Genomic DNA, 22736 nt, shown 5'->3' with positions numbered 1-22736 from the left:
CCCAGCACTTTGGGAGGCTGAGGCAGGAGGATCACTTGAGCCAGGGAGATAGAGGATGTAGTGAGCTGTGACTGTGCCACTGCACTTCAGCCTGAGTGATGGAATGAGATGCTGTCTCAAAAAAAAAAATTATTCTATAATGTAATGTTGAGTAGTAATAAGAGTTATGAAGAAAAACAGAGCAGAGTAAGGAGAAAGATAATGATGGAAAAATGTTACTTTAGCCCAGTGAAAGTCCTAAGGACAGACATTTGAACACAGAGTGAGCAGACAACTAAGGAAGAGCCATGAAGACTGAAAAAAGAAAAGGACAGAGGATGCAGGTGAGCCTGAGGAAGAAAGAGACAGTGGGAGAGCACGGAGGTGGGGGCAGAAGAGGAGGCTTGGCCAGACCATAGAGAGTACTGGAGGCCTCAGGAGGAACTCTGGGTCTCATTCTAGTAGGAGGGAGCCACTAGAGAGTTTGAAGGTTTTAAAATGATCCCTCAGACACACTGAAGGAGATGATGCATGTGCCAGGCTCAGTATGGCCTTGCATAAAGTAAACATGGAAGAAGCCAATGATGGCAGAGCAATGACATGGGGCCCAGCTAGTTCCCTTGGCACCCAGGAGGACAAGAAACCTCTTTTACCAAAGAGGGTAGAGAAGACGTGGGTATGGGTTAGAAACACTTCCAGGGTTCTGGAGAGAAGTTCAACGCTTGGACAACACTCTCAATCAGGTTTGAGGTCACCCCAGAGTCAATATTCTCCCTCTACTGTCAAAGTGCAAAAGGAGAAAACCAAGTCATGGCAAAACAAGGAGCCAACACTGCTCCACTACAAGGGACAGTCCCTTAGTTAGACCGGGAGCAACACACTGGTTGAAGATATATCTTTTTTAAATTTATATTTTTTAAAATTGCCCAAATAATATTGTTTATCATTGTAGAAAATGGTTGTTATAAAAATATAGAAAGTATACATAAAAAAAGAAAAATTAAATTCCAATTACCTGGAATCTATAACCAAATACTATAGTAAATAATATGTTTGGCTACACAGATCCAGATATTTACGAATATGTAAACAAAAAATCTAGACCTCGTGCAAATACATGTCATATGTGTGTTGTACATGCTTTTTTTTTTTTTTTTTTGAGACAGGGTTTTCCTCTGTCACCCAGGCTGGAATGTAGTTGCACGATCACAGCTCACTGCAGCTTCAACGTCCCAGGCTGAAGCAATCCTCTCACCTGTCTCCTGAGTGGCTGGGACTACAAGAGTGTACCACCACACCTGGCTAATTTTTTTATTTCCATTTTTTGTAGAGGCAGTCTCCCTATGTTGCCCAGGCTGATCTCGAACTCCTGGGCTCAAGCCATCCTCCTACCTCAGCCTCCCACGGCGCTGGGATTATAGGCGTGAGCCATCTTGCCCAGCCTGTACATGCATTTTTTAAATTGCATGTTCTCCACAAACTGTGCTTTAGTCTGCTCCTTTCACTTTTATATATATAGTGTACAGCCTTCCAGGGTAGTTAATTTCAAGACAGCACCCTTTTTAATGCTGCATTGTATTTCATAAAGGGTGGTACGGACTTTACTCAACACTCCCCTCTTGTTGGGCATATAGAGTGTTTCCAATCTGAGCCCAAAGCCTAAGTGGTGGCTCCCTCTAGTGCCCTGTTGTGGTGCCCAGCCACCCACACCAGCCCTGTTTCACTTACAGCAAACTCCTCTGGGGTCACTTTCAAGACATCGAAGACAACAGCATCATAGCTCTTGCTGGCATAGTCGCAGCTCTGGCCCTCCAGAGAGTCCGAGCTGCTGCTGCCCTGTGGAGAGCAGGGAGAGATAGTGCCAACTGAATGATCTGACGTGGAATCACTGCCTCCCAAACCTCCTCGGAATTGAGGATGGGAGAGCAATGGAATAGTACAATAAAAACAGCTTCTATTGATTAGAGCTTTACCCCAGTCCAGGCACCGTGTTAAGCACTGCATGTGTATCATCTTATTTCCTTCTCATGTGTGCCCTATGAGTATACATTATTATTGTTCTCATTTTATAGATAAGGAAGTAGAGGCAATGTTAATTCTCCAAGGTATCTCAGCTATGAAAGGGAAAGCCAGAAAATAAACTTACTTTTGTATCTATCCGACCCCAAAACACATACCTTCAGTTGCCACACCCTAACTTTCTCTGGCCAGTGGTTTAGTGGTGGTGTAAAAAATTACAGCCCAATCTTCCTTAAGGGAGAACAGTACTGCATGTCTTAGGAGGCCTGAGGAGACAATCTGCTTCATGATGTCTTTCAAACATTACCTGGTTTTACCTTTCTTTTTCCTACTTGAAGTCACTGCAGGAAATTATTACACAAAATGTGAAAGTAGCTCTCAAGGCTTATTTATCATGGGGGCCACTTGGAATTCAACGCCTGCTTGCTAATGAGCTGAGAGGTAACCAACTGGCTTTAGAGGCTGGTGTGAAAGTTATATTTAGTAGAGTCCTTTGTGCTAAGGACACTCTGCATCCTGCATGGATATGAAAGAGTCTCCCATAAAAAGGCAAGTTAAAACTCCTCAAATGTGGCTGATTTCATGAATTTCAACACTGTGGGGATCCCAGAATGTTGAATACACTTTCTCTTTAATTTAACTTCATCAAGCTCAGTCAAGCTTACCACCCAAAAACTGTGCCCAGTTCATAAACGATTTTATTCGTCTCAGCTCACGAAGAAGGATTTTGTGGTTTCCATTAACCTCAACATCTTGGACTGGGATTTAGAGAATATGCTTTTATTAATTCTTCTTTATTTCACTCTGTCCAAAATGGCTATATCTGGAAAAACTTTGTAATCTTCCTGAAAACTAGAGTGCTTTTAGGCCAGTGAGGGAAACCAATAGTCAACAACTGGAAATGTAAGGTTAAAAAGAAGAGCAGGAACTTAAACCTGTAGATTTCGATAGGCCTGTGTCATCAAAAGATTTTAAAATGAGTCTACTATACCAAAAACTCTTAAGATGATCTTAAGAAGCAGTATACCATAGTGGTTAAGAGCTCTGAGGTCAGATAGGCCTGGTTAAAATGCCAGCTCCACACCAGTTGCTGTCTGTGCTCAGACAAATAACTTCGTTTTACTGAGTCTCAGTTATCATCTGTAAAATGGTGATATTAAACCTACTTCCCAGGGCCATAGTATGGGTTATATAAAATACAGCTTAAAAAGTAACTGGCAGAATCTGCCTCCACCCCCAGGAGGGCTGATTCGAGGGGACTCCAGTGAGCTCAGGCATGGTTTTTTTTTTTTTTTTTGGGGTGGGAGTCTCGCTCTGTCACTCGGGCAAGAGTGCAGTGGTGTGATCTCGGCTCACTGCAACCTCCACATGCTGGGTTCAAGTGATTCTCCTGTCTCAGTCTCCCAAGTAGCTGGGATTACAGGCACCCGCCACCACGCCTGGCTAATTTTTGTAATTTCAGTAGGGGTGGGGTTTCACCATGTTGGCCAGGCTGGTCTCGAACTCCTGACCTCAGGTAATCCACCCACCTCGGCCTCCCAAAGTGCTGGGATTACAAGCATGAAGCCACCACACCCGGCCCAGGCATGGCTATTTTTAAAGTTCCACAGTGACAGGACATTCTCCCCTGAGGAGAACCTACGCAGAGTGAACTTTTGAAAAGTTATAAAGACTTCTCCTGATGCTGCTGGAATTGGCAGTCTACTCCATCTCCCAGTCTCATATGTAGATCCTGAGCAGACAATTCTGTACAAACCGTTCTGTACTTCTACACCCACCTTCCAGAAAGCAGAATATATCAGGGTGACAGGGTGGATTTTCTTTTGGATGGTATAATGTCATGGTTAGGAGCACCGGCTCCAGAGTCAGGGAGGCCTGGCTTTGAATCCCCACCCACCTGGCAGCTGTGTGATTCCAAGCCAGCTTCTTCACCTGTCTGTGCCTTAGCTTCCTCATCTATAAACTGGGGATAAAATAATAATATACACCTGATGGGGTTATTGTGAATATTAAATTAGACAATGCCTATGGAACATGCAAAAAAGTGCCTGGTATATAGTAAGCAACAAATTATGGGGCTATGTGGGTGTAAATGTATCACTCAGACATCAAAATTTATTGAGCACTTCAGTTATACATGTATTCATTCATTTGCTCATTCATTTATTCAAAAAATATTTATTGAGTACTTACCTTGTGCTGGATACACATATATGCACATATACACAGCATATATGTGTGAATGTGTATAATGTGTGTGTGTGTATATATATATATATACACTCAAATATATATATACACACACACACACACACACACATATATACATATATACACACACAGACCAGAGAAAAAAGAAGCTCACTCTAAATGTAAATAGAAGTCTGATTCCTCTAGTTACAAAAAGGAGTCCATTCCTGGGATTTCAGGTATTATAACTTTCCAGTGAAACACCATTGTATCTGCCCCAAATACACACAATCATACAAGGGGACTTGTTCAATCAAAGGCTGCCCCAAATACATTCATTGGTGATGATGATGAGGGTAATGACAATTCTGCTGCAGCAGCAGCTTTACTTAAACTTATCCCGATTTCAGGACCAGAGATCAAAACACTGAATTTTCTTGAACGGTTTATAAGAAATGAACTGAGTCCTGTGACTTTTTGGCTGGTTACCCAGGATCACTTCAAAAGCCTAGCATAATGAGGAGGGCCTTGTGGGCTCAAACCCTGGTATGGCCTTGCCAATCTGTCAGAGGAGCAGGCATTACACACACAACAGGGTGGTGGCATCTTGGGCCTCAAATGGCACCCACTCCTCCTGCATGCTTCTGTGCCATTACTGAGTGTGGAAAGCAAACTCCCAAACCCCACAGCAGGGGCCCTAGCCCAGGCCACTGCAGACCACCAGTCCTTACAACCATTTCCTACTGAGCAAGGTAAATAAGAACCCAGGGCTGGTTGGAATGACTTCTGTCTGACTTCATTCCGGAATGTGTGTGACTTATTTATAATCAGCAGCGGCTTTTCCTGGGAAAGGTCTGATCCCTTCTTGCCACCAAAACGGAATGTGGCACTTGCTACGACTGGACTGGGCAGGTATTTGTTTTTCTTTGAAGAGAATGACTTCAGAAAACACGCTGATCCTCAGGGCTGACTGCCTCCCAAATCTCACGCCTGGCATGGCCAGGGGCCTTAGGAGTGCTAAGAATGGTGGTATTCATAGAGCCCTACTGCCGTGCTGTCCAAGGCTCAGCTGGGGCCTGGGTTAGCTGAAAGGAGACCCCTCTACCCACTGTCCTGATTCTGGCAGCCTCAGTACCTGTGGAGTGGCAGAGGTGACCAACACGCTAGCCATCAGACCATTCCTCTTGTACATAGTCTCCAGGCCACAGGGAGCTTCAGGGCAGCCTCTGCAGGTAACATAACCTGTCTGGAGAAGTCCTGCAAGGCAAAGAGGCTCATAAAAACCAGTCTTCAAAACAAATTTATCCCCACCCCCAGGCAAAAGTTGTACCAGACTTGAGCAGATCATCTCAGAAGAGACCTTTAAAGAAAGGTCATAAGCTAGTGGCTTTCAGGCTAACTATGGCCCACAGATACAGTTTGATGGGCTTGTACAGGGTATTAATATTTTTAAAATTAATAATCAACATTTAAAAATTAAACGATTTCACATAGAATTCTGGATTTCTGACTTTTCTGGCAATACTGGGCCCATTTTCCTGCATGGTGACCATCAGCCAGCTGAGTGGCGGCTGCCCCTTGGATTGGAGCAGGGCTTCTGAGTCCCCAATTGGCTTGTGCAACCATTTCAGTGTGTGCCTGGCCCTTGCAGGCTCTAGAGTTTGTGATCTTTGTCTTATTTATTTTGAGACAGGGTCTTACTCTGTCACCCAGACTGCAGTGCAGTGGCTCAATCACGGCTCACTGCAGCCTCAACCTCCTGGGCTCAGGTGATCCTTCCACCTCAGTCTCCCGAGTCGCTGGGACTACAGGCATTTGCCACCATGCCCCACTAATTTTTTTGTGGAGGTGGGGTCTTGCTATGTTGCCTAGCTGGTCTCAAACTCCTGGGCTCAAGCAATCCTCTCACCTCAGCCTCCCAAAGTGCTAGGATTACAGGTGTGAGCCACCGCATCCAGCCTTGATTTTTCTTTTAAAACAAAGGCAGGGTGAAGAAGACAAGCAAATTATCCTGTGTTCCCCTGGCACCACACTTCATCAATAATAACCTGGGTAATAGCTAACCCCATACAGTATTATATGCCATGCTTGGCATACATTAGCTCATCTAACCCAAAAATCCTGAAGTAGGTCCTATCATTACACCCTATTGCATGTGGGGAAACTGAGGCACAGGGAGACAGATATCTCATTATTTGATGGCTTTGTTCATGCCACCCTACCACCCTGTCATCATTCAAGACCCTGCTCAAATGTCCCTTCTTCTGGCTATCATGCCCGAACAACCCAAAACAGAGCCAGCTGTTCTGTCACCCAAGTGCACACACCTCTAGTAGAGCATTTACCACATCACTGAACACAGAAAGCTGTGGCCACTGACAGCTTTTTAGTGGCAAGTGACCAGGAGAGTAAGGAGGGGGTTGGGAGGAAGGCAAGGAGAAGACAAAGACTGGAACCAACTGCAGTTATCCAGGCAAGAGGTAAGGAAGGGCCCCTGAGCTGAGGCTGCAGCAGTCAAGTCAGAGAGGAGAGAGACTGAGAGACAGAAAGGACAGAGACTCCCTGGGCACTGAAGTGGAGGGGAGGCAGAAGCACCAGCTGAGGATGAGATGGTTTTTGGCATGAGGTACCAGAAGGATGGTGTGTCCTTCTTCAAGGAAGGAACAGAGGTGACATAGTAGATTTGGGGGAAGGATGATGAATTTGATTTGGGAAATGCCGAATCTGTGATGCCTATGTGAAAATCAGTCCTGGAGAGCAAGATCTAGCCCAAAGGTCACTGCGAAAAATGATTTGCCTGGATAATTGCAGTTGGCTCCAGTCTTTGGAGGTAGCTTAAAAAGAAGAAAAAGTCAGCCTGATAATATTGACTCCATCTGCAACCCTCCCAGGTCCCTCAGTCACAGGGCCCGGCACACAGCAGTATGCTGTCAAAGAAACCGGAGCGGCCGGGCACAGTGGCTCACATCTGTAATCCCAGTACTTTGGGAGGCCGAGGTGGGCAGATCACTTGAAGTCAGGAATTCGAGACCAGCCTGGCCAACATGGTGAAACCCCATCTTTACTAAAAACATAAAAATTAGCCAGGCGTGGTGGCAGGCGCCTGTAGTCCCAGCTACTTGGAAGGCTGAGGCAAGAGAATTGCTTGAACCCAGGAGGTAGAGGTTGCAGTGAGCCAAGATCTCACCACTGCACTCCAGCCTGGCGATAGAGCAAGATTCCGTCAAAAAAAAAAGGAAACAAGGAAGGAAGGAAGGCAGGGAGGGAGGGAGGGAAGGCGAAGGAAGGAAGGAAGGAAGGAAGGAAGGAAGGAAGGAAGGAAGGAAGGAAGGAAGGAGGGAAGGAAGGAAGGAAGGAGAAGAAAGGGAAGAAACAGGGGCAAGCAACCAAAAAGCAATGTCCAAATGACCCAGGCTCTCTCCTGGTACATCTCCAGTGCTGATAATGACTCTTCTCTCATCCCTCAAAGTTGCTCCAATATATCCCCTCCTCAGTTCTATCCTGTGAGCCTTCTACCTTCCCATTCTTCCCAAGAACACTCAGAAGAACTAGCCTGCCCTATAAACAACATTTGGGAATCAACTGGGGAAAGCTGACTATGGATCTTAGAGGGTACCACTGACTTGCTGTCAATTCTCCTAAGTATGATAACAGTGCAGTGGTTAAGTAGGAAAAGGTCTTTATGCTTAATGAGGTGTGTGTCAACATATAGACGTAAAGTGAGTTTAAAACTTAGGTTCAAATGGGTCAGCAAAATATATGTGAGTAGAGAAAGGCAAATATGGCAGCATGATAACGATGGCTGAATCTAGACAAGAGGGTATAGAGGAGTTCATTGTACCAGTCTCTGCACTTTTCCAAGTGCTTGATAATTTTCATAGTGAAAAAGAAAAAAAAAAAAAAAAAAAGAACTGGTCAGGTAAAGTTTTTCCTTAGAGAAACAGCTGAGCTGGAGAGGCCAAAGTCCTCTTTCATGAGCAAGGAGAAGAGACGGGCTGAGAAGTCTCATTTGTTAGTCATTTTTGTCCTGAGAGAAGCCATGTTTGCCATCACCAAGAACCAGAGATCCACAGCTGGTGCAGGTTTAAAAAGCTGCTCCACAGAAGATTTGAACAGATACTTCACAAAAGAAGATATATGGGCCAGGCACAGTGGCTCACACCTGTAATCCCAGCACTTTGGGAGGCCAAAGTGGGCAGACCACCTGAGGTCGGGAGTTTGAGACCAGCCTGGCCAACATGATGAAACCCCATCTCTATTAAAAAGACAAAAATCAGTCAGACGTGGTGGCACATGCCTGTAATCCCAGCTACTTAGGAGGCTGAGGCAGGGGAATCGCCTGAACCCAAGAAGCGGAGGTTGCAGTGAGCAGAGATTGCACACTACACTCCAGCCTGAGCAACAGACTGAGACTCCACCTCAGAAAAAAAAAAGAAGAAGAAGAAGATATATGAATGGCTAACATGAGAAATGCCATCAGGGAAACACAAATGAAACCATAATGAGATACCACATCATACCTACCAGGATGGCTATAATTAAAAACAAAAGAAAACAACAACAACAGGCCATAACAAGTATTGGCAAAAATGTGCAGAGACAGAACCCTCATGCATTGCTGGTGGGAAGGCAGAATGGCACAGCCAGTTTGAAAGATCGTTTGGTATTCTCTTAAAAAGTTAAATATAAATTTATCACATGACCCAGTAATTCTACTCCTAGGTATCTACCTAAAAAAAGAAAACATATGTCCACACAAAGACATGAACATGAATGCTTATAGCACCATTATTCATAAAAGCCAAAAGCTACAAACCCTCCAAATGTTCATCACCTGGTAAATGGACAGAGAATTCAGTCGACACGCCGCAGGATGGAGCACTACCCAGCAAAACAGAGAGGTGATGCACTGATACAGCCACCTCACCAACAAACCTTAAAACACATGCTCGGGGAAAGAAGACAGATGCAAAGGAATGTACTGTGTGATTCCATTTTTAGGAAATGTCCAGAAAAGGCAAATTTAGAGTGACAAAAGTGCACATCACTGGTGGGCCAGGGCAGGGGCAGAACTGACTACACAAGGACACGGGAGTTTCTGAGGGATGGAAATGTTCTAAAACTGGATCGTGGTGGCAGTTAGCTCTAAAAATTCCCTAAAACTCATACAATTATACCATTAGAAGGGGTGGGTTTTATGAAATATAAATTATACTACAATAAAAGAGGCACACCTTCAGCTCTGTTTCATGATGGTGATCTGAACTTACATGTTTAATCTTCCCTCCCCCATTCCCCTTGAAATTATATATAGATATAGATATAGATAGATATAGATATAGATATAGATATAGATATAGATATAGATATAGATATAGATATATAGAGAGAGAGTTTTTTTTTTTTTTTTTTTAAAGAGACAGCTCTGTTTCCCAGTTTGGAGTGCAGTGCTGCAATCATAGCTCAATGCAACCTCAAACTCCTGGGCTGAAGGGATCCTCAGCCTCCCATGCAGTTGGGATTATAGGCACATGCCACCATGCCCAGCTATTTTTTTCTATTTTTTGTAGAAATGAAGTCTCACTACACTGCCCAGGCTAGTCTTGAGGCTGGGCTCCAGCAATCCTCCCACCTTCACCTCCCAAAGCGCTGGGATTATAGATAGGCATGAGTCACCACACTTAGCCAGGATACTATTAATAAGCAAAAAACTGAAGAATGTCTAGTGCAGAAGAGACGGCACCGAGAGGAGGGAAACAGCCCCTGGAGGCAAGGAAAGGCTTCCCAGGATGGAGTGGCTGGGACCCTCCAACAGAGACTCCCATGAAAAACCCATACACTTCAAAATAGGAAACCAAAAACTGAGACTAAAAGTAAATCCAGCTCAAGATTCAAAGGCAGTATAAGGCTGACCAACTCAGCCTGTCTGTTCTAAGCCAGAACAAACCAGCTGGTATGGATGGAACCTGTTCAGATCAGTTCAAACAGGATTAAAGTGACTCAATCCAGGCCTAACAGAGAGTCACCACAGGAGACCAAATGGAAGACAGCCAGTTTGATCTTCTTTGAGTGGATCCAGCCTGTCTCAGGCCCAGGCTGAAGTGGGCTTGACTCCTTTCTGGGTGTGCCTGGCACTCGGTAGCTCTTCCCAAGGGGAGCCCAGACATGGAGCTCAAACTGCTCAGCCTGGCCCAAACGAGAGGCCTTGCTCTCCCTGCTTTCCTAACAACTGAATTCTCAAGTCTCACAGCCCTTCAACACAGTCCTCAGGCCCTCTTCTGTCACTGGCCATCAGCACACACCCTCTGCCCATCTGAAGGGCACCACCACGCTACCCACTTCTTCAGCTTCACTGGGTGGCTCCGCTCCACACACCAACACCAGCACTAAAGTGAGTGCAGGTGCTGTGCAAGGCACCTGGCTAAGCATCACATGATTAGCTCATTTAATCGTCACAACAGCCCCATGAGGTAAAGACTACTTAGACTTCAGGGAAATAGAAGCACAGTTAGGTAATGTGACTTGCTGTGAGTTAGTGGCAGGACTGGGAGGTGCAAACCCTGGTCAGTCAATGCCAAGGCCTGGGCTCTTCATCATCCATGATGCTGCCTCTTGCAAGAGTCCAGGTGAGCACTGGATGAGGAAACGTATTTAAAACGCTCCATCGGGGCCAGACATAGGGCAAGTAATCAAGATTATCAGTTACTATTGGTGTCAGTGTTATCATACAATTTTCTATTCATTTATACCTATTCTTTTTTCCTAAAACAAACAAAAAATTAAGTGTTTGAGAAAGAACAGTATCATGCTTTGTAAAACCATGGGCTTCCACTGCTGGGAAGGGGATCACCAGCAGTGGGTTCCAGGCTCCCCAGGGAGCATAGCTGAGTCCAGGGGTCCAAGTACAAGAGTCCTCTCAACCTGCCCATCCTCCTCCTGTGGCCCACCCCACCTACAGATGAAGTATGGCAGTCGTAGTGTGTTACCCATTATGCTTTCTATGGGAGGTCTGACCTAGAAGGAAAGACAGAGCACTTGTTTCCAGTCTGACTCCGGCATGTCTCGCCCCTGACAAAAATGGCCGAATTTATGGGCAGCGACTCTCAGACAAGTGATACTTCACATGCTAGGAAAGTACAGGATCAAGTACAATGGACCGTCCTTTTCAAGGCTCAGAGAAACCCCCACCCATCCAACTTCAGTCCCTGAGGCCTGGCTGAGCCCCCAGTTCTGTATCAGGGAGCAGACTGCCATTGAGGGGGTCAGCCTGGCCTAGCCCCTGCCTGAGAACAGCTTCCCTACCCAGAGTAGGGCCCTGAAGATAGGGAACTGTGCTTCCTAAGCCAGACTGACTAGACCAGGGTGCCCCCTGGTTCTCCTAGGAACTCAGGACCCTGAGATATTAGTCTCTGCTGGTCAACTAAGCTAAGGTGCCACACCCTCGGGAGTAGACAGTGGCCCCATGCAGGGACAGTCTGGTCAGAGGAATGAAAGCAAGGGGAGGAAGCAGATGCACAGACAAGAACTGAAGAAAGAGCCTGTGTCTGAAAGAAAAGGAGAGCAGCCTGGGGCCCGGCGATAAATGCCTCTCTGTCAGCATCAGGCAGTCAGAGTAGATTTCCACAAGACCTTGACCAAAGCTCATTCCTAAACATCAAGTTCATGCCAATCCATGGGAAATCTGACCCTGGAAATGCATTGGCTCACTGGAAAGGGGAAGACACCCACTATTCATTTACTCACTGTGCCCCTACCTCATGCTAGACACTGTCCTAACCAACAGTTGCTAACGATTTTGTGTCTTAGACCCTTCTGGCAGTCTGATGAAGCCTCTGGACTCCTTCTCATAGAAATGTTTTTAAGTGCATAAAATTATACCGAAAAATTATATTGAAACATATTAAATTGTTTTTTAAATAATTTTTTATGTAGTAATATATGTATTTCTTTATGTAAGGAAATATATATCTTTATTATTGTATTCAATAACAAGAACTATTGGGGAGTCTAATAACTATCATAATTTCAAAGTAGTTATGAGCACGGATATTCTGAGTTGCCCACAAATGTTATGTGACATGAAAATATCTGAGATTTCTATTGGTGACCAAGTCCCAGGTACTGTTATTACTGTGGTTTACTGTCTAGATTAATAAATGAGATAAATGCTAAATTTCAGTTCAAAGTTAATGAATGTCACCTTTTCCATCCAAATTCATAGATACTCTGGTCAAGAACCTCTGTCCCAGGCACTGGACACACAAGGTGGGCAGGCACAGAAGGTCCCTGCTGCCACGGAACTTATATTCTAGGTAGGGAGTCAGAAAATGCACATAACAAAGAAGGTAACTTAAGATACTGATAAATGCCTTAAAGAAATGAAATAGGGTGGAAGATGATATTTGCCAGGATGGTCAATGAAGGACTCTCTACAGATGCGATATGTGAGCTGAAACCTTAGGAAGGAGGCAGCCATACAAACCAGTGGGAATATGAGTATTCTTTGCAGAAGGAACAGCAAGTGCAAAGGTCCTGAGATGCACATGAGCCTAGCAGGTTTATGATGGAGGGAAAAGGCCATGGCTGGAGCTGAGTCACCTGGAAGCAGTGGACAGACAGGCTGGGGCCAGGGCATGAATGGCCTTGTAGGCTATGGTGAGGAGCTGGGGTTTCATTTGGAGTATACTGGAGGGTATGCTAGAGAGGTTCTTCCTTTTGAGACAGAGTTTCACTCTGTCACCCAGGTCCCAGGCAGGAGTGCAATGGTGCAATCTTGGCTCACTGCAACATCCACCTCCCAGGTTCAAGCAATTCTCCTGCCTCAGCCTCCCGAATAGCTGGGATTACAGGCGCTGGGATTATAGGTGCCCACTACCATGCCCGGCTAATTTTTGTATTTTTAGTAGAGATGGGGTTTCACTACATTGGCCAGGCTGGAGTTGATCTCCTGACCTCAAGTGGTCCACCTGCTTTGGCCTCCCAAAGTGCTGGGATTACAGGCATGAGCCACCATGCCTGGCTGTGCTAGCGAGTGTTGAGCAGGGGAGTGACATGATCTGATTGGCACTGTTTTGGAAGATCACTTTGGCTACTTTGTGGAGAATTACATTGGAAAGGCCAAAATGGAGGCAGTTAAGTCATTTAGGAGGTAATAGATGGCAGCAGCTTGGATTCATGGGGAATGGATCCAGGAGATGTTCTGGAGGTTGCATAGACAAGACTTACTGATGGACTGCATGCAGGGGGAAAAGAAGAGAGAGGAACCAAGGATGCCTTCTAAGTTTGAGGCTGTTATGAATGAGTAGATGGGGTCCTAACTGCCACACACTGCTTGGTAGTTCATTCATTTGTTTATGAACTACCACCCACTAGGTGGTTCACCGGAGCACAAAGAAGTGAGTGACCAATACCTCTGGGGGTCAAAGAAGACATTGCTGAGAAGAACCACTGAGCTGGGTCTTCAAGGATGAATGAGAGGCTCCAAGTAAAGTGTGGGCAGTGTGTGGAGGATGCTGGGCATGTGTGGATGCACAGGGGAACAAAGGGACAGGTGGGATACCAGCATGCTGGGGCATGAGTGGCAGGTGTCCTCTCCCACCTTCCCCAGTCCCATGTCCATCACAGATTAAATGGGCTCTGGGGACACAGCAGCAAATAAGATAGGCAGGACTCCCCACGGAGTTTATCCTTTCACAGATGGAACTAACACCACAATACAGCAACAGCATCTTGCCTCCTGTTCACTCCCTCATCCACTCAGCAAACTTTGTAAAATTTTCCCAAGCCCTGCTCTGTGCAGGGGAGTCACACAAGCCCTGGGCCTCTAGGAGCTCATACACAGTCTGATCATTGTCATTGAGACAATTTATCAGACACTTACTTCGTGTCAGGTGATAGGATTTATATACATTAAGACCTACTTTACAGATGAGGCAACTGAGGCTCAGAGAGATAAATTAAACTGTAGGGGATACATTTTTATACATCTACATCAGCTGTGTCATCTACTACACAGGGAGGTAGCCTGGCATAATGGTGAGAGCACCAGCTTTTTTAGTTTGGGCAAATTAGTTTGCACCGCACCAAAAATGCCATTCTTTCCGCTCTCCTTCTGCCTCTCTCACCTTACACATACACACACGCGCACACACACACACACACACACGCATGCACGTGTACATGCACACACATACTCTGGCTGCTAATTCCTCCCTGGAAACCAAAACACTGCAGGAGAAAAAGTGATTCTCATGATGTAACTTCTTAAGAACGTGGCAGTTGTATCAGAACCACAGTACAATCCCACATCTTTTTTTTCTGCTTATGACAGAATCTGGTCTTGTGTGGGGGGACTCTTGAAGAGGGAAAGGAAAATCCCATATGCAACCTTGGTTTCCTTCCAATCTTCGAGAATTCTCCTTCAACGTTTCAGGTCAGGAAACCAAGAAAATAACACGAGACAGTCCAATGCAGACCACTCCTGAGAAGGCATAATCATCACTTTTTCCTAGCTTAAGGAGGCTGTTTCAAAGAAAATACACACATCCAGGAATGTTCAATTACAAGAAAGTGATTTCTTCCAAATGTTTCAGACAAGTATGAAAATGGATCCCAAACACCATTTCCGAGCCCACTTCCGCAGTGTGGACGTGCAGCTCTCCCACGACTCTGCAGCTGCCTCTTCCTCCTTTCTGTGTCATGCACAGAAGCTAGACAAAGACAAATAGGAAGGTAACAAAGAAGGATTTTGCCACAACTCCTCCAACAACTGTTCGGTCTACTCCATGAATAGTAAGTGTACACGTGTGCACACAGGCACATGCACAAGCACGCACACAGACACGCGCACACAGACACACACACACACACACACACACACACACACTCAGCCATAGCCACAGCACATCAGATTTTGTATTGCCAAAAGGTTTCCCACTAGGGCACCCGTTACTCTGGGTCTGGACCTCCTGCCAGGAGTTCAAGAAACGCCCCCTTGTGCAGGGATGGCCATGCTGTTACCTCTACCTCCTCCTGACCCTCTCCAAACTCTCCAAGCCTCCTTTCCTGGCAAGTAGCAGCATCTGGAGGCTTTCAAAGAGAGCCTGGCCACGTAAGCACATGTCAGACTGGAACGGCCATCACTCACTCCAGTGTTTACCGGCTCCCTCCTCAACTCCTTTCAAACTACACCACTCAGCATCCAACCTCTGGCCTCTCTCCCAAGAAAGGAGAAATAGTGAGCTGAGGAGGCACCACTGAGTCCAAAATGCCATGTGGGGCTGGGCCTCCATGGAGGAGAGAAGTCAGCAGTGCTCAGTAAAGAGGGCTGGCTTTAGAGACAGGATCCTCCACAGGTACTAGGAACAAGGGATAGAACTTGGGAGATTGAGCAAGCATGGAAAGAAGGGCCAGGAAGAGCGTCTTCTTGGGGAAGGGAAGCACCTATGTTTACGGAGCTGAAGTGGGGGCCGGCACAAACAGGCAGCCATCCTGTGACAGGCATTCTCAAGCGCCCCCATGTCCCAGGCTCTGTATGCTGAAGCTGAGGAGGCAGAAGGGGACCGAAAACCCATCCTTGGCCTCAGGAAATTTATAGTCCAGCCCAGGGATGCCTAACCTTTTCAAGGATAAGGACTTTCTGAATTTTTATTTTATTTATTTTTTTTCTTTTTGAGATGGATTCTCACTCTGTTGCCCAGGCTGGAGTGCAGTGGTGCAATCTCAGCTCACTGCAACCTCTGCCTCCCAGGTTCAAGAGAGCGATTCTCCTGCCTCAGCCTCCCAAGTAGCTGGAACTACGGGCATGCGCCACCAGGCCCAGCTGATTTTTTGTATTTTTAGTAGAGACAGAGTTTCACCATATTGGCCAGGCTGGTCTTAAACTCCAGGCCTCAAGTGATCTGCCCACCTCAGCCTCCCAAAGTGTTGGGATTACAGGCATGAGCCACTGCGCCCGGCCTCAATTTTTAAGAGAAAAGTAATTCATATGCATAGTAGAATCATGTAAACTGGATACAAAGGTATAAAATATAAAAGTAAAGTCTGCTCTCCCCAAAGCCCCTACCTAGTCCCTGTCCCCAAGGTTAACACTGTTCACAGTGTTGGGTAGCATCTTAATGCACACACCCACACAGATACTCTGATATGTGTGGATATACAGGCATATAAATATAGAGGGAAACACACTCTAGAGACCCGCCTTTCAACACTAAAAAAAAATGTAGTTCTCTTTTTGACATCTGTTAAGGAAAAAAACCTTCTGTAACAAAAAGCTATGATAAATTCACCAACACTCTGGTTTAACAATCCCTGCAGTAGCTACATATATTTGAGTAATAGTAGGGGCTATGCACAGCACCTACCCTTCATTCTATAGACAAGGCTCAGAGCACACCTGGATTTGCGGAGGCCTTAAAGTCACCTGTAGCTCAACCCCCACCCCCACCAGGGTAACAAGCCTGCAGTTCAGGCTTGATAGGAGCACAAAACAAGGCAGCCACAGAGCAAGTCAAAGAAGCCAGGCTCCTCCCTGTGGCTTAGGGGACAGAAAACCAGGATCTGAACACTTACCTTTCACTTACTTTGTGCCCTTGGCCAGTTGCTTGACCTGGCCAACATCCACTTTCCTCCTCTGGGGAGAATCATGGTACAGGCTGCGCATCCCTTATTTGAAATGCTTGGGACCAGAAGTGTTTCAGATTTCTGATTTTTTGGCTTTTGGAATATGTACATTATCTTACCAGCTGAGCATCCCAAATCCCCAAATCCAAAATCCAAAATGCTCCAATGAGCATTTCCTTTGAGCATCATGTCAGCACTCAAAAAGTCTCAGATTTTGGAGCATTTTTATTTCAGATTTTCAGAGTTGGGATGCTCATCTTGTACCTACCCCTGTACCTACCTCACAGGAGGCTGAAAGGATTAATAAGATGATGTATGTAGAAGTGGCTGGTGCAGAGCCTGGCAGGTAGCATGGATTCAAGAAATGACAGCTATTGTTTCTGGTAACACCCTCCACCACCACTTCACCTTCCAGGGCAAGAGTGAGCACAGACAATGCTCTCTTAGCCTAAGACCACAAGAAATCAATTTGAAGGTGAGGCAGTGAAACAAATGTGAATGAGGAATATGCATCTCTCTGAAGACCAAGAAAGGTTCTCTGGTTGGCAGGAGAGTTTTCTTTTAGACCCTCTATGAAAGGCTGGCTAGAGCGTCCCCATCTCCCACATGAGCATCTACAATCTACTCCGGAAATCAAAGATTCTCCCCTTCCAAAACAAGGTGCCTGCAGAAGACAGGTGAAGGAGGAAAAAATCCTCCCTTGCAGCCACCAGCTGGCAAGACCTGATTTCTTCTATAGGGAAAGGAGGCAAATTATAGGACACTGGGAGGCCAGGGGATATTTGTGGGGGTGGGCTTAAAGGGAACATCAAGAAATGAGGGTGAAAGGGAGAGTGAAGAAATGAGGGTGGTCTACCTCAGACATACCAGATACCCACAAAAGCCCTGGGTGCATCAGAGGTGCCCTGCTATTCTGGAAGCCTGAATAGTGAAGCTTCCCCTTGAGTGTGTTCAGAATCACAGCGCGCAGTAGCCAGGCCAGGAACTCAACCCCCCATTTCCTTTTCCTAACTCTGTAAAGCCCTCAATCTTTTTTTTTTTTTTTTTTTTTTTTTTGAGACAGGTTCTTGCTCCCTCACCCAGGCTGGAGTGCAGTGGCGCAATCTCAGCTCACCGCAACCTCCATCTCCCAGGTTCAAGCAATTCTCCTGCCACAGCCTCCCAAGTAGCTGGGATTACAGGCATGTGCCACCATGCCCAGGTAATTTTTGTATTTTTGGTAGAGACGGGGTTTCGCCACATTGGCCAGGACGGTCTCAAACTCCTGACCTCAGGTGATCTGCCCATCTCGGCCTCCCGAGTGAGGCATGAGCCACCGTGCCTGGCCAAACCCTCAGTCTTAATCAGGATCCAGGGAACACGTACTTTGGGTATCGGCAGGCAATGCTGTCTGGAACTAGAAGGGGTACTGTCTCTGTCCTGGGCCATCATGGACAGAGAAAATTCCTCTCTGTGGAACATGGTCAGGTCTCACCACCTCCAATCCCTCCATCTTGATCCAAGCCACCAAAACCTCCCATCTACTGTGAAAACCTCTTACGCAGTCTCCCTGCTGCACCCCTGTCCCTTTATGGTTTATTCTTAATAGAGTGATTGCAAAAGCTAAGTCATAACTTGCAGAACAATACACTAAAAAAGGTACATTTTCCTATATCTAAAGCATACCCAGCTGGAGAAAAACAGAATGCATCTTCCCCTTCTCCAAACGGAAGCTGAAGAAATACCCTGACTGATAAGAGATGATGTCTGCCCCAGAGAGCGACCTTATCACACAGAAGCAGAAAGCAGGAACTGCAGAAAGAATTCAGTCCATGGTATAAGGTACTGCAGAAACACTTGGGATGAGACCTGAGAACAGGCCTGAGGATATAATGGCAAGAGCACCCTATGTGCGGTGTCAGGGAAGGCCCGACACACAATGGGACCTAATGGTCCTGACTCTCCCAGGGCCAAGTATAGCAGAAAGGGGAAGACGAGATGAGGGCAGCAGATTGAGGCTGGGGTTTTGAGGTGCCTAAGGAAGACTTCTAAGCACATCCTCAGACTCAAAGAGTTAGCAGAGGGCAAAATATCAAAAATGCAAGAGAAGGCCAAGCGCAGTGGCTCACGCCTGTAATCTCAGCACTTTGGGAGGCTGAGGCAGGCAAATCATGAAGTCAGGAGTTCGAGATCTGCCTGGCTAACATGGCGAAACCCTATCTCTACTAAAAATACAAAAACTTAGCTGGGCGTAGTGGTGAGCGCCTGTAATCCCAGCTACTCGGGAGGCTGAGGCAGGAGAATGGCTTGAACCCGGGAGGCGGAGGTTGCAGTGAGCCGAGATTGTGCCACTGCACTCCAGCCTGGGTGACAGAGTGAGACTCTATCTCAAAAAAATAAAAAGCAAGAGAAAGAGAGGACACCTGACAAAGACAGTCTTAAAGAAGTGTCAGACCCTGTTAGCTGCTTCCCTTGCAACTGGAGGAAGGAGTACAGTGGCCCACTCATACCTCACCTGGAGGAAGGCAGCAGTGGGGATCCTCCTGGGCTGCCTGCTGTGAACAGGAAGACTCATGTCCATGGGGAGTGCCAGCCAGGCCAGGCACCTACAACAATACCTGCAGGGCTGGATGAGACTCTTTCACTCTATAGACTTGATAAATAGAATCACCAAAACTAGACTCTAAATTTCATCCACCAAGGCTCAGCTGAGACCTTCTGGACAGACTAAAGAACTATTACAGACCAGAGGAAACTGATGAGACTCAATGGCTGAATGCACTGAGGGACCCTAAACTGGATCCTGAAACAGAAAAGGGACACTGTGGGGAAAACTGGTAACATCTGAAAAAGGTCTGTAGTTCAGTAAACAGTGTGGTACCTATTAATTTCATAATAGTACTGTGGTTATGTAAGCTCTGTACTGTTTTGCAGCTTTTCTATAAATCTAAAATAATCTCAAAATAAAAAGTTATAAAAATTCAAGCATTCTATATTCTCATATCCTATCCCACCCTCCCTCCCCACAATCTCCCTTAGGAACAGGTCTAAAAACAGGGGTCTCAACATTTCCTGTGAAAAACCATTATTGGAGGACTGCAGCCCTGGGTGTTGACATTCAGGCATTTTATACCTGTTATGTGTGGGCCAAACAGAAACCATCTAAGGTGGACTGTGGAGGTGTGTAGGGAGCAGGGGGTCTTGACCTCCTTTTCCCTCCCGCTTAGATCCTGCCAAAGGCAGAGACATTACTGGTCTGGCTGGTACCAAGCCAGATCAGGATAGGAACACATCCGATAGTGTCACTAAGTGCCAAAAGATCATCACCTATTCATGGCCTTCTCTTCTCTCCACTGCTGTTGTGAGATGTGTGGGGAACTAGGGCCTCTGCTTGAGCTCAGCCCTCTCTGACTCCTGCATGCATGCCTAAGGGTGCCCACCAGGCCTGCATGTCCCATACACTGCTGCTGGCTGGCAGATGGTAAGGGACCCAGACACAGATCAAGCTCAGGCAAGTGGGAGGCCCCCATAGGCTGCGAGCCCATTACCTGCTCCAACCCAGCTTTGACCAGAGGGCCCTGTGTTGGGGTGCCAGGCTAATAATGAGGGTCTCTGAGTTCTCCTTGGCTGCTGTTCCTTCTGCGATCAGGTACCTCAGAAACCCTGAGGCAAGGGGTAGGTTGGCAGAACAGGATACCCACATTACATTATTGGGCCTTGTTGACAAACAGCATTGAGTCCTGGCCCTATGCCCTGATTTTCATAATGAACAGCCTGGTCCTTCCCTTAAAATAAGAAGGAAGCTGTCTACAGAGACAGGCAGGGTAGGCAAGGTCTGGTTGGAAAAGGGGGAGTGAAAGCAGTCAAGGCAGCAGTAGGAGAAAGACTTCAGGAGTAAAGGGCACACCCCAGGCGGCAGGAAAACGGAAAACCTGTGCCCAGTTTCAAAGGCTCTTCAGGGTCAGCCCACATTCCATGGAGAGCACTGCAGGGTTGATGGTGTGAGTTGGAGGTGCCAGAAGGGCACAGGGACAGATGACACTTTCACATCAACCTCGACTAATAGACTATGAAGATACTGAGACGAGTCCACACATTTGCCTTCCACTCTCCAGGTCCTGTTGAAAGGACCAAATATGTAAAACATAAGGCCGGGTGTGGTGGTTCACTCCTGTAATCCCAGCACTTTGGGAGGCCAAGGAGGGCAGATCACTTGAGGTCAGGAGTTCACAACCAGCCTGGCCAACATGACAAAACCCTGTCTCTACTAAAAATATAAAAATTAGCCGGGCGTGGTGGTGCATACCTGTGATCCCAGCTACTTGGGAGGCTGAGGCAGAAGAATCACTTGAATCCAGGGGGTGGAGGTTGCAGTGAGCTGAGATTGCACCACTGCGCTCTAGCCTGGGCAACAGAGTGAGTGAGACTCCATCTCAAAAAAAAAAAAAAAGAAAAAAGGGAAAAAAATCTGTTGCAGCATTAAAATACAGAAAAGGATGACATCAGTGAACTACAAATTGTGAAGAATTTCTAGATTTCAAGCTAATGGAAGTGGATTAAAGATAAATCTATGAATGATATCTATCCAGCCATAAAATCAACAATTTTCTCTGTATGAACAATAACCAGCTAGAAAGCATAATGGCCCAAGAGCCCACTAACAAAAGAGAAAAAGATCCAGAAATAAACTTTAAAAGAAATGTACAAAAATCATTTAAAGAAAATTATAAAACCTTACTAAAAGACAAAAAAAAAAAAAAAAAGACTTAAATCAAAGGAGAGACATTTCACTCCCTTGAATAAGGAGACAGTATTGTAAAGCCATCAATTCCACCCAATCAATCTATAAATAAAATTCAAGTTCACTCCAAATCCTAAGGGAATTCATTCTGGAACTCAACAAATTGATTTAAAATTTCATCTGGAAGAATAATTAAAAACAGCTAAGACGTTTTCAAAAAAGAACTACAGTGAGAAGGGTCTTATCCTGCCAGGAAGCCACAGTCAATGATAAATGACACAGAAACAGAGGAACAGATTTGCAGGACAAGACACAGTCCAAAACACAGGATCCAGTATATGTGAGGAGTAACATATAACCAAGAGGCATTTCAAATAGTGGAGAAGATAGATTCTCCAATAAATGTCGATGAAACTATTTACTATTCACTTAGGAAAAGGAGGAATTTGTTTAAAATCTTACTCAATATCATATATAAGGATAAACTTTTGATGGATTCAAGACTTAAACAACAACAAAAAAAGGAAAATACTACAGAAAACACAGATCAAATTTTTAAAATAATTTGGAGGTAAAAAAAAGTCCTCTCTGAGAGTGATACAAAAGCCAGAAAACTACTGGCAGATTTAGCTACATTAAAATTAAAACTTCTATACAGGAAAAGACATCATGAAAAAAATGAAAGGCAGTCAATAAACTGGGAAAAGGGTGTTTGTGATGTCACAAGACATGATGAATTAACATCCTTAATACAGGATGGCTCAACACTAGGAAGATGGGTGGACTTGAACAGGGGGTTTGCTCTCTCTAAACCTCACCTTTCTCATCAGGTTAAAAAGAGAAACTAAGAGCAGCATCTTTCTTACAGGTTTGGTGTGAGGATTAATATGAGCTATTTTTTGTAAAGCACTAAGCCCAGAGTTTGAACAAAGCAAAGAAATAATCAGCTAGACAACCAGAGTATGTTCCAGGAAAGCTACTGACTGTAACACTGGCTACAAAAAAGCCAGGAAAACACTTGAAAACCACATAAATGTGCTCCAGTACAGGCAGTTAGAACACATCCATTCAATGGGATACTAGGTGGTAGATAAAAAGGTGAGGGACATCAATACTTCCTGACAGAGAGCAATGTCCATAAACTCAGGGCACACTCACTCTCATGCTTTCACTCAATAAATATTTCCTGAAAAGCTAGTATATATCA

General features: G+C 45.6%; 1 protein-coding gene across 14 annotated transcripts in view; it reads right to left on the bottom strand.

The window, feature by feature from the left end:
• RALGPS1 (Ral GEF with PH domain and SH3 binding motif 1) overlaps positions 1-22736 on the bottom strand; it is a 298720-nt gene that overhangs the window by 248995 nt on the left and 26989 nt on the right. For all 14 annotated transcript variants that reach the window (XM_058444878.1, XM_032165158.2, XM_058444882.1 and 11 more), the window contains exons 2-3: positions 5324-5445; positions 1708-1815 (exon numbers count right to left, since the gene is read on the bottom strand). In XM_058444878.1, the coding sequence (XP_058300861.1) occupies positions 1708-1815; positions 5324-5380 (165 nt within the window). In that variant the 5' untranslated portion in view covers positions 5381-5445. The remainder of the gene's footprint in view (positions 1-1707; positions 1816-5323; positions 5446-22736) is intronic.

The sequence above is a fragment of the Hylobates moloch genome, unplaced genomic scaffold, assembly GCF_009828535.3.
Source record: "Hylobates moloch isolate HMO894 unplaced genomic scaffold, HMol_V3 SCAFFOLD_10, whole genome shotgun sequence".
NCBI classification, from domain to species: Eukaryota; Metazoa; Chordata; class Mammalia; order Primates; family Hylobatidae; genus Hylobates; species Hylobates moloch.
Note: the sequence above shows the minus strand (reverse complement) of the source record. Positions and strands in the feature narration are given on the sequence as shown.